Source organism: Lipophrys pholis (assembly GCF_963383615.2).
Source record: "Lipophrys pholis genome assembly, chromosome: 12".
NCBI lineage: Eukaryota > Metazoa > Chordata > Actinopteri > Blenniiformes > Blenniidae > Lipophrys > Lipophrys pholis.
The window spans coordinates 21,646,024-21,660,013 of NC_137641.1; the positions used below are offsets into that span (position 1 = coordinate 21,646,024).

Sequence of the window (13,990 nt, forward strand, 5' to 3'; positions counted from 1 at the left end):
GTAACATTAAACAATGCGTCTTATTTGAGAAATATCAAATATCTACGGCATGTTAGGTTTGTAAAAGTCTCCAAAAACGAGACCAAACCCTCACGCTTGGGTGTGCTAAACAGCCTTGTGAGGACAAATAATGTATTTCCGTGTGATTTTTATTTTTTTATTTTTTGTTTGGCGTTGAGGTTTAAAGTGCGCTTTAATCTCCTCCCACCTGCCTGGTTCGGCTGCGCGCTGCCGGTGAGTTTTATAGCAACTGTTGCCCGGTGAGGCAGCGCCATAGTCACCGTAGTCCTGGCGACTGTAACCCACCAACAACAACCTCTCGCTCCATCATTACCACCTCCTCCACCATCCTCATCTCCATCAACCAGTCCACAGCTCAGGTTTGAATCAATTCTTCACTTATTTTCCAGGCCGCTTCCCGCTTCCCGGTGTGGTGGGCTTTTTTTTGTGGTTTTTTTTGTTTTGTTTTTTTTGTTTATTTTGTTTTGGGGTTTTTTTTTACGGTGTGTTTCGTGTCCGCCGCTGGATGAAGAGCCGCGGCGGATCGCTGGTTAGTTCGCTCGCGAGGGTGTTTCTTTGTAACGCGTTAGCCTGCGTGCTAACTGGGTAGACCCGCTGCTGTGAGGGGGTCCCGGGCGCTAGCAGAGGCTAGTCTCCCCCCCCCCCCACCCCTCTACCACCACCACCTCCACCTCCACCACCACCACCACCCCCCCACACTTTGTCCTCCTTTCTCACCGGAGGCTTAAAGTCACCCAGACGCGTAGGGTTTGGTAGGAAACGGCTTTTCCCGTGCAACTCGTGCGTCTAAACTTGGTGTGGTGAGTGTTAGCGCGAGTCGCGGCCACTCAGTGATGCTAACTGGTCAGCTGGAGCCGGAGCAGGTGTCTGTTGTTGCTAGGTTGCTAACGCCAGCGATGCTTCCTTCCTCACAATGCCTGTTGGTAGTATCTTCATTTTTTTTTTAGGGGGGGGGGAGTGGAGGGGTAGGGAGGGGGGTGTAATGTTAACATGGATCCCTCGCTTGTTTCTAAGATTGCTCGGCTCTTGTTGGTGACCGAAAGCGAGGACGTGAATTAGCAGCGGGGAGTGCTGTGCGTTAGCTCTCCAGACTCTCACTGCTATTGACAATAGCTAAGCCATTACTTTCCCTTTTGTCTTAGGGAGCAAGATAGCTGCGCTAGCTCTCCATCTGCCCTCTTTGTGGCATCAGATGGCTGCGATAAGCTGCCCGATAACAGCGCTCACAAGTTCCCCTCGAAGAAAACGGCGTTTGTTTTTTTATTTATTTAATTTTGTAACTGATTAGCATTAAATACTGTCACGATTTCGCGCAGGATTTCCTTTCTCTTTATATGTTGGGAGGTGGATGGAGGCACTCGTTTTGCAGCACAGGTGCACCGTTCACCGAAACTTAAAGAGAAAAATGTAATAAATGTGTATTTCAATGCAGATGTTAACTTCATTGTGTGCATTGTGCAGCCTCACATCTGTTTGTTTAATTTAGCTGTTTACATTTGGTTAAGATCTAACTTATAATCCATTAAAGCAACCACTATTTCATTGATAATATTTTGATAATTACAATTGACCAAAACAATTACCAATCACTCTTATGGACAGAGATGAAATATTACTAATGGTTTACAAAGTGATCATCAGAGAATGTACTAGTTTCGATTTCACATAAACACGTAAATTGTGTAAATGCAGCATGTTTCCCCCCACCAATTATTTAACTTTAATAGTTTTGAACCAATTCAAGTCAAAATAACAATTTAGACAATTCTACTTGGCAGAACTGGGAAATAGCTTTTTACTAAAGTTAGATACCCAATGAATTATTATTTTAACATTTTTCCCTCCAGAATTTCTCATATAGAATAGGTTTCCCAAAGTTGCATCACAATTACTCCCAGGTCCACTGGGTCTATTGTTCACCTGCAAACTCTGATTCCCAAAAGGTGTGTGTGTGTGTGTGTGTGTGTGTGTGTGTGTGTGTGTGTGTGTGTGTGTGTGTGTGTGTGTGTGTGTGTGTGTGTGTGTGTGTGTGTGTGTGTGTGTGTGTGTGTGTGTGTGTGTGTGTGTGTGTGTGTGTGTGTGTGTGTGTGTGTGTGTGTGTGTGTGTGTGTGTGTGTGTGTGTGTGTTTGCAGTGAGGCAAGGTGAAGGGAGGACAGGTGCATCTTGAGTATTGTGAGACTCCCAACTATCTAGGCTTATCTGCGGGTGTTTACCACAGAAAAGATATCCTGCAGTAAATAAACTACCACTCATCATTGTCTGCTCTTAAATAGGTCGTCTTTCAAGTCAAGTTGTTAGTTGTGAATCATGTGAGGCAGGCCTGTCGGTGTCAGCTGATGAATTTGTGAATTTTAAACTGATCAGTTCGGCCTTTTTTGCACGTAAAGCACAGAATACTGGAAAATGTATTAATCACTTGGTATATACACAGCCTAAAATAGGTCGCCCAGTCCACCCACACACAAACATAACAGGATGTTGGGATTTAGAACTGCTAGTTATCAGATCGTGTTACCACTTACCTGTCGTCCAGTAGGGCAGAAATAGTACCATGCCACCTGCTGCCTGGATCCTGTTGCATTTCCAATCACTTAAAGAGGAGCTGATTAATTCAATTATTCAGACGGCCATTTTCATGGCTTAGCTTGCATGTTTGGTTTTGTTATTTGCCACAGCTTTCCACCAGTAATGTAGATTGTTGATAAAAGAGGAGATTTAGAGCTCTTTGGTTTTTGTTGCTTCTCAAGCCCACATCTGGCAATTGAGATAAACGGCGTGCATCTAGATGCAGTGTGCTCGCCTTTTGTTATGAATTTTGACACTAACATTTCTGCTTCCTGCGCGGCTGTCACGATAAAGCATTAGAATCAATTTTTTTGAGATTTGCCTTACAAATTGATGCAGTGTTTCAGGCATCAAAGTGATCATGGCAGCTCTTGCAATACCAATCACTCTCAGATTTCTTACTATGCAGACCCAGCTCCTAAACAAATACAGGACTTAGCATATCCCTCTCATCCTGGCGCCCAGTTACACATCCATCCACATGTTGTACTGCACCTGATCGTGCCGCCGTGTGTGATGGAGAGATTTTGTCTGCGGTGTGCTTTTCAGCCCCATTCACCGTCTCTTATTTCTTGTAAAAGTGCGTTGGACTCCAACTTTTGCCACACGTAATTATGAGAGAGGCAAATTATAACTCCGGCCATTTCCTTGTAGCTACAAATGTGAGCTTTCCACTTTACTTTGTGTCGCCGGTAATGTTAGCAAAAGGAATCGAAGGGAGAAAACTCGGGGCAAAATGTTGCACTCCTTGGTGGCTTTTGTTCCTCTGTGTCTTTGTAGGGCTTGCACTTGCTCAGTGGAGCACAGCGTTTAAGTGGGCCACAAGGGAGTGCCTGAATGGTGTGGCAGGAGGTGTGTGTGTGTGCATGTGTGTGTGTGTTTGTGTGTGTGTGTGTGTGTGTGTGTGTGTGTGTGTGTGTGTGTGTGTGTGTGTGTGTGTGTGTGTGTGTGTGTGTGTGTGTGTGTGTGTGTGTGTGTGTGTGTGTGTGTGTGTATATGTGTGTGTGGTGCGTGCGTGTCTTTGTGGAGGGGGTAGAGGTGAGGCTGTGATGCAGGGGCTTTTTTTCTCGATTAGGTGGGCTCAGTTGGGACCGTGCACTTTGGCTTTCAAACCGCACTGTAAAATGTACATCTACATTCTCCTCTCTGCACGTTCCCCCCTCAGCACTGGGATACAGGAAGCTGGGGGCCGCAGTTCCACTGTGCCGTATATATTTTGAAGAGTTTTGAAATCTCTTTCGGTGAAGAAGAAAAAAAGTTGCTTGGATTCGGTCTGTTTTCATTAAGCTGCGATCGGGAATGCAATCGTTGTTAATGTTTCTACCTGCTAGACTGGAATCAGTCTGCTGACATGTCTCCTCCTCCCAAAGGTGCTCCGTGCTGCAGTGCTGAAAGCAGAAGGCATCGCGTTAATGAACCTCAGGATGCAATGCTTTCTGTTTTGATGTCTGTGGATTGTAGTGCAACACGTGTGCTCGACTCAACTTTGTCGCGGTGTTTTGCGGCGAGTCACTCCAACGTGAATAAAGTGATCGTCTTTGTCTCAAGAAGAGAGGCAGGTGAAGGAAAGGGGCACGCTGTCTCCAGAGAGGTCTGAGGCTGTTAGGAGACCCAGCTTAATTAACCAAGAGAGGTTTGTTCATGGAAACTGTGATGGGGAGGAGGAGGCCTTTCCCTGGAAGGAATGGGTGATGGGAGCCATACTATTATTAACTCACAAACAAAGGTTCACCCCTCCGTGTTGCCTCTCGCTCTCATGAATATTTCTCACTTCAGCTTTGCTTTTTTTTCCAGAACTGTAGGAGATCAAATTTCTCTATAAAGTAATTTTATTAGTGCTAATAAACTTGCCTTGTAAAGACATGAAATTAGAATCTTCTTTCCTTTGTTTTTTTAACCGGTTTTTTTTTTTGTAGTGAATGTAAAGTAACATTAAACCTGTAAATATGGGGACTGCCAGAGCAATGGGAAGCAGCATCTATTTGGAGTTTGTTAAATATTAACTTGTTTTATGGCTGTGGACATGGAGACAGGACCATGTGTCACTGATGCATGAGGCCGCCGGTACATTAAGTACCACAAGGCAGAAACAGGTGCTTGGGCAGGATTGGTGTAGAAGAGCTGGAGTAGCTTTGAGTTCAGCAAAGCAGACCAGGGTCTGCGACGACACCTCATGTTTCCCGTTACACCTCATTAAGTATCTCCTTTTTTTTTTTTTTTTTCTTAGCGCAGGTCTAAACCAATTGTGTTAATTAACGTTCTTTAATTTTTTTTTGAAGACGTATCCAGACGCGTTCATTTAATGAAGGCGACGCACGCTGAGCACATGATGAGAAGCATCGAGTTGGTTGTGGTTCAGTAGCGTTGAGTTTTATGACTCAGTTTTATGAGTTTCTGCTGTTGTGAATCAAGAGAGTGTAACAGAAGCGTTTACCTGTTGCAAGTGCCACACAAATACAAATCTATATCTGTAGAAGTCCATCGTCAGTGATGTGATGAACAATTCTTTGGCACTACATCGCCGTTGGCTCAGTGATGCGTTGAGGCTATTATGTGTCATTATTAAATTATGAGGTGTTTTGCCAGTTAGACCAGCAGGTTGAGTTTGTTCAGGTTTTGTTTTCTTTTTTTTTTTCTCCTTTTATTGTAAAATGAGAGACTATTAACTGCCGACAGTAAGTCTGTGTTTTCCTCCTCTTTCTCAGGCGCCATGCAGACCCCTGAAGCAGGCGCTGACTCCACCTCCACTGTCCCTCTTCAGACCACCGTGCCTGTCCAGCCTACTGGCTCCACCCAGCAGGTGCCTGTCCAGCAGCAGGTAAATCAAGCCTGCCCGTGCATATTTGCGTGCACTTGCTAAACCCCGTCATCATTCAGTCCCGTCTGCTTTTTCTCAGCACAATATGCGAATGTAGCAAATTAGCTAATTAATTTGTAACCTTTCCTTTGCAATTTCTCATGCCAGGCCCAGACTGTTCAACAGGTTCAGCATGTTTACCCAGCACAGGTGCAGTATGTCGAAGAAAACACTGGCGTCTACACCAACGGCAATATGTGAGTCAGTTCCGCTCTTACGCCACTCCACAAATATTAGCGCTACAACTCTGTGGCCTGCTCCTTCTCCTCTCAAGTCTCTTCAAGCCATCATTCATGTCACAAGCACATGATGTGGGCAGGAGTGCATTCATTTTTTTTCTTTTCTTTTTTTTCTTTTTTTGTCCGTGTTTTCTTTTCTGAGTGGTGTGCAGTCATGTGTTCGATTGCGCTTAGTCACCTGAACATGACCAGAAGTAGGCCTGTCATGCCACACGAGGGTCCCCGGGGTCTAAAGAATGGGGCTACACACACACACACACACACACGCACACGCACACGCACACTCCACTCAACAAGCCTAAGCTGTCTTTGCCATGCTGTGATATGCACATGCATACATATGACAATACAAGCAGACACACGGTTTGGCTTATGCTACAGGTGGACACACTAGAAGCTTGTGTGCAAACAAATGAAAGAAAAATGCTACTTAACTGCTGGATGGTGACTGGTATTAAACTTTTAATGGACATTCAAGCTAACATAGCCTATTACAGAAAGTATAATAGCATAATACATTATGAAATTGATAAAGTGGCATGTATAAGTCACTTTAGCGCTAAGACTGTCTTCTAGGTTTGTTTTGATTTTTCAGTGTTATCAGTTTTGGCGCCTCGACTTACTGCTGATGTCTCTTCGTGAACAGAAGAACCTACTCGTACTCCGAGCCGCAGCTGTACAGCCAGAACAGCGGGGGGAGCTACTTTGACACGCAGGGCAGCTCATCGCAAGTCTCCACTGTGGTGACATCTCATGGCATGACCAACAATGGAGGAGGGGGCACTGGAGGAATGAGCATGGGCCTGGCGGGGGGACAGGTAATCAGCAGCAGTTCTGGGGCTTACCTCATGGACAACGCTGGACCCCACCCCGCCACCCAGACAGCACGAGCTTCCCCGGCCACTGTGAGTCTTTTTCAAAGCGCCCCTTTAAACGGGTCACACATCACCCTCTGCCGGCCTGCGTTTGTGTATCTGTTAATATCACGTAACTGCTGTGCGAAGGCTTTGTAGCGGCCTTTAAATCTTCCCTTTTGAGATCCAGAGTTTGTGATTCTCTGTCATGTTTTTGTCATCTTTGACCAATTCTAGTGCGCATGTAATACTCTTATGCCACATGATATAGAGGCCACTTTGGCGTGCTCCTCTTTCGTGATTGTACAGTCTGCATTTTATCTCTGGCAATTATCTTCTGCTGGTGTGTGCTGGGTGCACTGGGTCCGTGTTTCTGTGGCTACTGAACTACCGCCAGCTTTGTTAGTTGTAACCTTTCATTTTAACTTTTCATTAACGAGTGGCTTTTCTTCCACCCCAGTTTCATGTATTTATAATTGCAACCATTTGATAGAAATGAAAGGACATAAAGGATCTAAAAAGAAAGGATAAGGAGGGGAAAATGTTTTGACTCCCTCACTTCTTTACACAAGTCAAATCGATGTCCATCAGACGGGTTTTGCTGGGATCACAATGTGGCTGCTCGGTTATATCATGTTTCATATATTGCGTCACATTGACACCTTGTAGTGGCCAACAATATTCTCACATAAATGTGAGTCACGGCAGAAAGCTTAAAAACTCATAAAAGGCAGATTCTGTGCAGAGTAAATGTGTGCGGGGTGACACTGGCACACCACACTCACTAATAATAACAAACAATATGTCACTCATTTTGTTTATTGAATGCCAACAATCCATTTTTAAAGGTTAATGCTGCATTTTCCAAATGCAGTACATCTCATTCTGTGAGTAAATTTTGTTGCCCTACAATGACCTGCCAGCCTCATGAAAACAATTTAGTCCTCAATGCTGTCGTACTCTCAGTCTGGAGCTTTAATAAACACCGGTGCTGCTTAGTCTCAGTGAAATCACCAGCTTGCCAGAAATGATCGTGAGAAGTTTTATATTCACCAAGAGAGTCCCAGACATTTCAACTTTCTTGGATCCTTAAAGGTGTTGGTGAAAAATGCATGCAAATACCTTCTTGAGCCTGTTTCCATTAAGCAGGTTTTTGGTGTTCCCCAGGATGTGCATATGCAGGTGTTTTGAATCCTCTGGGTATATTGCCTCACCGTTTCAGTTTTGTAATAGACTCTGGCTTCCTCTGGTTCATCATAGTTGTTATCAGAGCGTCGGTACAAAAGGATTCCTGAAAGGTTGTGTCTGCAAGTTGCCCACAGTCACAGCTCCTAGTTGATCCTGTTTCATAGTTAGATGAGTTTCCTGACATGACAGGTAGTCCTGCTCTGCTTGGGTTTAGTGGTGCTTGCTTTGGGATTTTCTTTTTCAGTTTTCCTCTTTTCTTATTTTTTGCTTGTGGACAGTGGTGTGTTTGATATCAACTCTTTATTTCCTTTTATTTATTTATTTTTTATTTCCCTCTCTTACATTTTGTTCTCCTGTGCTTCGTGGTTTATCAGATTGAAATGGCGATTGAGACGCTCCAAAAATCTGAGGGCTTATCCAGTCAGAGAAGCTCACTGCTCAACAGCCATGTAAGTTGCTTTTCCAAATGCTTGCCCTGCCTAATTAACTCCGGCTAAAATCACTCTCTTGCTCTTCTGCCTTTCTTAATTCTCTGTACGTTTGAGTTCGGCGTGGTGCTTGCTGTTTTTGGTTGCTGGTTTCATTGTAATTATTGCTTTTGAATACACTGGCTGCAATAGAAACTTTTGCAGAAGTTGCATTATTATAATAAGAAGTCTTTGCCTGGACCTGTATATAGAAACATTTGAGTTATGGAACATGTGCTTCCCTCCCATAGCTCCAGTGGCTGTTGGACAATTATGAGACAGCAGAGGGAGTAAGCCTACCAAGATCCACCCTCTACAATCATTATCTGCGCCACTGCCAGGAGCAAAAACTGGACCCCGTCAATGCAGCTTCTTTTGGAAAACTCATCCGCTCCATCTTCATGGGACTCCGTACAAGACGCCTTGGGACACGGTCAGCTACTTTCATCCTCGCCGTGTGCTTGATTTTTCATTTTTCACATTTTAAATTGATTGTTTGTTTTTTTTGTCATACACTCATCTGACTTAATTAACATGTTAAACTGTTTGTCTCTCAGAGGGAACTCCAAATATCATTACTATGGTATACGAGTGAAACCAGATTCCCCACTCAACAGACTCCAAGAAGACATGCAGTACATGGCCCTCAGGCAGCAACCTGTTCAGCAGAAACAGAGGTACATCGCAACACACACACACACACACACACACACACACACACACACTACACGTATGAGACTTTTCATAGATATTAAGATGAGCCATGTGACCTCAGGTTTAAGCCAGTGCAGAAGTTTGATGGCAGCCCTGGGGAGAATTACTCAGGTGGAGGCCAGCAGCACCCTGGTGCAGCAGAGCAGACGGTCATTGCACAGAGTCAGCATCACCAGCAGTTCCTGGGTCAGTGGCTTTTCACCTTATCTGCCAAAAGGATATGATGTGTAACAAAGTGAAATATACTGGGTATTGTGATTGTAATTTTGTTTTTTACTCAATCAGATGCCTCACGGGCACTCCCTGACTTTGTGGATCTGGACCTGGGACAGAGCAATACAGAGAACATCAGCCCTGATGATGTGAAAGCTCTCCAGGTCCTTTACAGAGAGCACTGTGAGGTCAGTCACACACACACACACACACACACACACACACACACACACACACACACACACACACACACACGATCCACATTACGTTCCGTCACACTGAATAAAATCGGATGGCAAAAAAAAAACCAGGGCAGTTAACAGAAAAGTATATCTGGCTGTAGTCCCACCAGCAAAATCTTTTTATAGGAGCCCGATCAGATTGCCTCTAAGAAAGGCTGTGGACTGTCGCTCCCTGAACTTATGAACCACGCGCTGGCAGACACATCCACTGCCTTGAAAAAAAAAAAAAAAAGCTTTTAGAATAAAATAAGACTTTCGCCACTGAAGATATTGACACATTTGTGTCGTTTGGAGTGGAAATCATGTGTGCAAGTGTTCATAGTTCCAAGCAACCTCCTTCAATACGGTCATTTATTGATAAAACATCATCAATATCAGTAAAAATACATTGTGGTGGAACATTCACAATTGATTTTCCTGGAGTAGCTATAAATCTCCACCGCACACATCATTCACTCTTATTTTCCAATAGGATTCTTTTTTTTCAACCTTAAAGTCTGTTCCTTGTCGTGTATTTATAATGAAACTAATGCATTTGGCAAAATGTAATTACATTCTTATTAAAAAAAAAAAAAAAGAAACCTAATACTCAACAAGAGATTCTCAAGTTTTGAAGAAGTTTTTCTGGATAAGGCACATGGAAACTTTTGAAAAGGTCACGTGTGTTTATAGTGACAGAAATTCGGAAATGCCAGCTGCTGACATTTAGAAACAGAAGTTCCTCTTCATGTTGTGAAGTGTTTAAAAAACAAATCTCCTGATGTCTGGAAATGCAGGCTTCAAGTCACCCACAGGTGATGACCAGGGTCTTAAATGGTTATTTCACTTAAATGACAAAAACAAGAAGACATCGTTCCTGACAAGCTCTTTGAGTTCCTTCAAATAGTTTGATGTTTTTTAAACACCCACATATGCCTTTCTCTCTCTTTTTTTTTGTTTTTGTTTGTTTATCCCTGCTCCTTTTCAGGCTATCTTGGATGTGGTCGTCAACCTCCAGTTCAGCCTAATTGAGAAGCTGTGGCAGACATTCTGGCGTTATACTCCCTCTGAGACTGTAGAGGGAGCTACTGTGACAGAGAACAGGTAAGGCCAAGTTAAACAGAACATTTGGTTTTGGAACACATATTAGCCAGCGTGAAAATCAAATAAAAAGCTTTGTATGTCTCGTCCGTTGGCGCTGCAGCAGCATAAGTGAGATTGAAGCACGGCTCCCCCGATCACAGCTACTGGCGCTGTGCAGAAACGAGGCTGTACTCAAGTGGATGAGCACCTGTGACCACTTAATGTACCAGGCCCTTGTGGAGATCCTTATTCCTGATGTCCTGAGACCTATTCCCAGTGAGACACTGTTATAAACTCCCATCATGTTTGCTCTGTTAGGGTTTAAAATATCCTGTGGATTAACTCACGTTTGTTTGTTTGTTTGTTTGTTTGTTTGTTTGTTTTGTCATGTGTTTTCTTTATTCCAGGTGCCTTGACTCAAGCCATTCGTAACTTTGCCAAAAGCCTGGAAGGTTGGCTAAATAATGCCATGAATGCCATTCCACAGAGAATGATCCAGACCAAGGTACATTGCTGCTGTAGTAAAGTATATATGTCATTCCTTCATGAGTGCCAGACGAAAGGCATGTGTCCTTGGAATTTTAACTCCTGGCTTGTGCGCATTCTTTTCCACAGATTGCTGCTGTTAGTGCCTTTGCGCAAACATTGCGCAGATATACATCTTTGAACCACCTGGCTCAGGCGGCACGTGCCGTGTTGCAAAACACATCGCAGATCAACCAGATGCTGAGTGATCTCAACCGTGTTGACTTTGCCAATGTACAGGTCAGAACAGGTCCTGGTTTGATTTTCCAGAAAAAGTTTACATCAATTGTGATCCGTCTTTTCCATGTTTTGCTGTACAGGAGCAGGCATCATGGGTGTGCCAGTGTGAGGAGGGAGTGGTTCAGCACTTGGAGCAGGACTTCAAGGCCACACTACAGCAGCAAAGCTCTTTGGAGCAATGGGCAGCCTGGCTGGACAATGTGGTCACTCAGGTGCTCAAGCCCTACGAGCACCGGCCCAGCTTCCCCAGGGCGGCCCGGCAGTTCCTGCTTAAATGGTCCTTCTACAGGTCAGAGGACAGTCAAAAAAAAAAACATGCATACTTCAATATTTCAATATGTGAAATCATTGTTTCATGGCAACAAATCCCTTTCTCCCATATGTTCCTCTAGCTCGATGGTGATCAGAGACCTGACTCTTCGCAGTGCTGCCAGCTTCGGTTCTTTCCACCTGATACGCCTGCTGTACGACGAGTACATGTTTTACCTGGTCGAACATCGTGTGGCTCAAGCAACTGGAGAGACACCCATTGGTGTCATGGGGGAGGTACAAAGTTACATCTCACCTTATTTTTTAACAATAAACACAGAAGTCATATTTTCCTCCCTTTTTTTTTTTTTTGATGTTACACATACAATCACAATAACAACAGTATTAGCATTTTATAGTTTGTGTCATGCAAAATGTGAAAGACAACTGGAATCCCTCATGGTTGTAAAAACCTGTCACCTTTTATTTGAGGGAACTGATGAGCTGAGAACTGATGAGAGATGAAACAAGCAAGACCAGTTGCTTTTTAAAACAAGAAACTGCGATAACAAGAGCTGGAGGATCTCCCCTGACATGTCAACGTACAACCACTAAAGTCCCCCCACTGTCTCTTTTTTTTTCTTTCAGTTCGACAGCCTCAACACCCTATCCCTGACTAACATTGAAAAAGGTACGTTTTAAACGTTAAACTTTAACGTAAAAAAAAAAAAAAAGTTCTTACATGTTTGCATGATTTTTGATTGGAAGAACAAGTTGCCTTGGAAATTTCTCCTCCCTAAAGCAAAGCATGCTTCTTTCATTTTTCTGCGCGTGCTTCCTTTCCCACTCCAGACGAGAACAGTGGAATGGACAGTGACTTAGAGGAGGACACGGAGGAGTCCGGCGAGCCTCTTGCCAAGCGCGAGAAGTCCGAGCACGAGGTGATCCAGGTGATCCAGGTGGGGGCGCGAGAGGACGGGTCCCACCCCGTGGTGGGTGTGGTCCAGCCGGGAGTGCTCCACTCGCTGCCCCAGCCCCCGCAGGACCACAGCGAGCACATCCTCACCCCCTCCGCCGGTACACCCACCATCCGTCACTGCAGCACCACGGGCAACACCTACGCCTCCGTCTGAACGTCTGGCGGGCACAGGCGAGCTCGCCGGGCCCCGTTTTCGCTGTCCCACTCTCGCCACATATCTCCCCCTCTCTCTCTGTGTAAGTCTCGATGTTTGCGTCTCTCTCATGCGTTGTCTCTTGTTTGCACTCGTGTGGACGTGCTCTCCCCTCCCTGTCCAGCCAGGTCAGTGGAAGAGTGGCGAGATGATGATCCTCTGGCCAAGATGTGCTCTGTCCTTGTCTGACTGCTTAAATTCTGGATGTGTTGTCATCCTGTCGGTCTGTGCTCTTAAATTGAAGCGGCAGCTGGTGGAAGAGACCTGCAGGGGAAAAAAAGGACTAATTTGACCCGTTAGATGTTTACTGTTTAGGAAAGGCGGAGACGGAGTTTTTCCCGGAAAGGAAAATTCCACTTTTTCAAACTACTGATGTCTCAGAGCTCAAATCCATGTCACTAGTCCCAGTGGAGCAAAGGCATTGATCAACTCAAGACCACCTATTGTACATAGTTTGGCTGTACTTTGAATTGGTATTACGCAAAACTCACGGTGCTATCATGCTGTTTTTCCTGAATTTCTTTTGGGTTTTTTTCTCTCCTAATTTTACTCTGAATTATGTCACCATCCATTCCAACTGCTGATACACTTTAGTTTGAACTTTCTTGAGTATTGCATGTAGCTAAAAATCAAAGGGACGACTTTTTTTTTTAATTTAAGTACGACGTTCTGGTAATTCTCATTATCTGCTCTGTTGAACAATTAATTCACCTGCTGTAAAGAACGTATAGCTTTTAGCCACGGGGGGAAAGAAAAAAAAAATTCTCCCTTATGAAATGTGTGTGCTGCTCCTCTTGTGACTAGAAATGAGATTTTGAAGAAAGGCTCTTAAAAAAAAAAAAAAAACAGAACACCACCTTGATGCTAGCTTTCCTATGCACTCGTGCATAGCGCTTGCCTTTGGTTTTAGATGCTCTGTAGTGAGGTTGACGTGACCAGCTGTAATCTCCACAAGACACAACAACTCACAAGACATGTTTCCCTTGGTTTTGCAGGTTTTTTTTTTTTTTTTTGTATTTTTGTCTTAAGGAAATTACTCAAGTTCGCAGTGGACCAAAAAACAAACCAACAAGCTAAAAGTGAGCCGTCCAGGCCGCACGAGAAGCTGTCCTCCTGTCCCACAGTGCCATGTTGCAGAGCAGAAGGAATGTCAGGGATTTAATGTACCTCGGCTTTATCATAGTGCCTTATCCTGTAATGCAGCTGTCCATGTAGTCCTGACTGTGTGCTGCGGAGAGCCTACAGCCCCCTCTGCATTGTCCCAGCCACACATTTCTGGCTTTCTGGTGACTCGTGGCTGGATTTGGGCTGGCTTATCAGTGTTGAGACCAAGAGATGCAGGCATGGACCCACCTGTTGTTTTCTCTGGATCGGCCCTGCT

At 44.4% G+C, this 13,990-nt stretch overlaps 1 protein-coding gene across 1 annotated transcript; it reads left to right on the plus strand.

Moving 5' to 3' along the window:
* Window positions 1-240: 240 nt before the first annotated feature.
* rfx3 (regulatory factor X, 3 (influences HLA class II expression)) lies at window positions 241-13,439 on the plus strand. Its single transcript, XM_080477657.1, has 17 exons — window positions 241-380; window positions 5,293-5,405; window positions 5,553-5,641; window positions 6,330-6,588; window positions 8,100-8,174; window positions 8,444-8,625; window positions 8,750-8,869; window positions 8,968-9,092; window positions 9,192-9,307; window positions 10,329-10,444; window positions 10,545-10,699; window positions 10,831-10,928; window positions 11,039-11,188; window positions 11,269-11,477; window positions 11,581-11,734; window positions 12,086-12,128; window positions 12,290-13,439. Exons 2-17 carry the CDS (start codon window positions 5,298-5,300, stop codon window positions 12,568-12,570), a joined length of 2,280 nt encoding a protein of 759 aa, XP_080333783.1. The 5' UTR covers window positions 241-380; window positions 5,293-5,297; the 3' UTR covers window positions 12,571-13,439.
* Window positions 13,440-13,990: the final 551 nt, after the last annotated feature.

Excerpts from the sequence above, each read along its gene's own strand:
- rfx3 (XM_080477657.1), top strand. The coding sequence starts at position 5,298 with ATGCAGACCCCTGAAGCAGGCGCTGACTCCACCTCCACTGTCCCTCTT. Across the intron at positions 8,870-8,967 it reads CCTGTTCAGCAGAAACAGAG|GTTTAAGCCAGTGCAGAAGT; the intron begins GTACATCGCAAC and ends ATGTGACCTCAG. Across the intron at positions 11,735-12,085 it reads CCATTGGTGTCATGGGGGAG|TTCGACAGCCTCAACACCCT; the intron begins GTACAAAGTTAC and ends TTTTTCTTTCAG.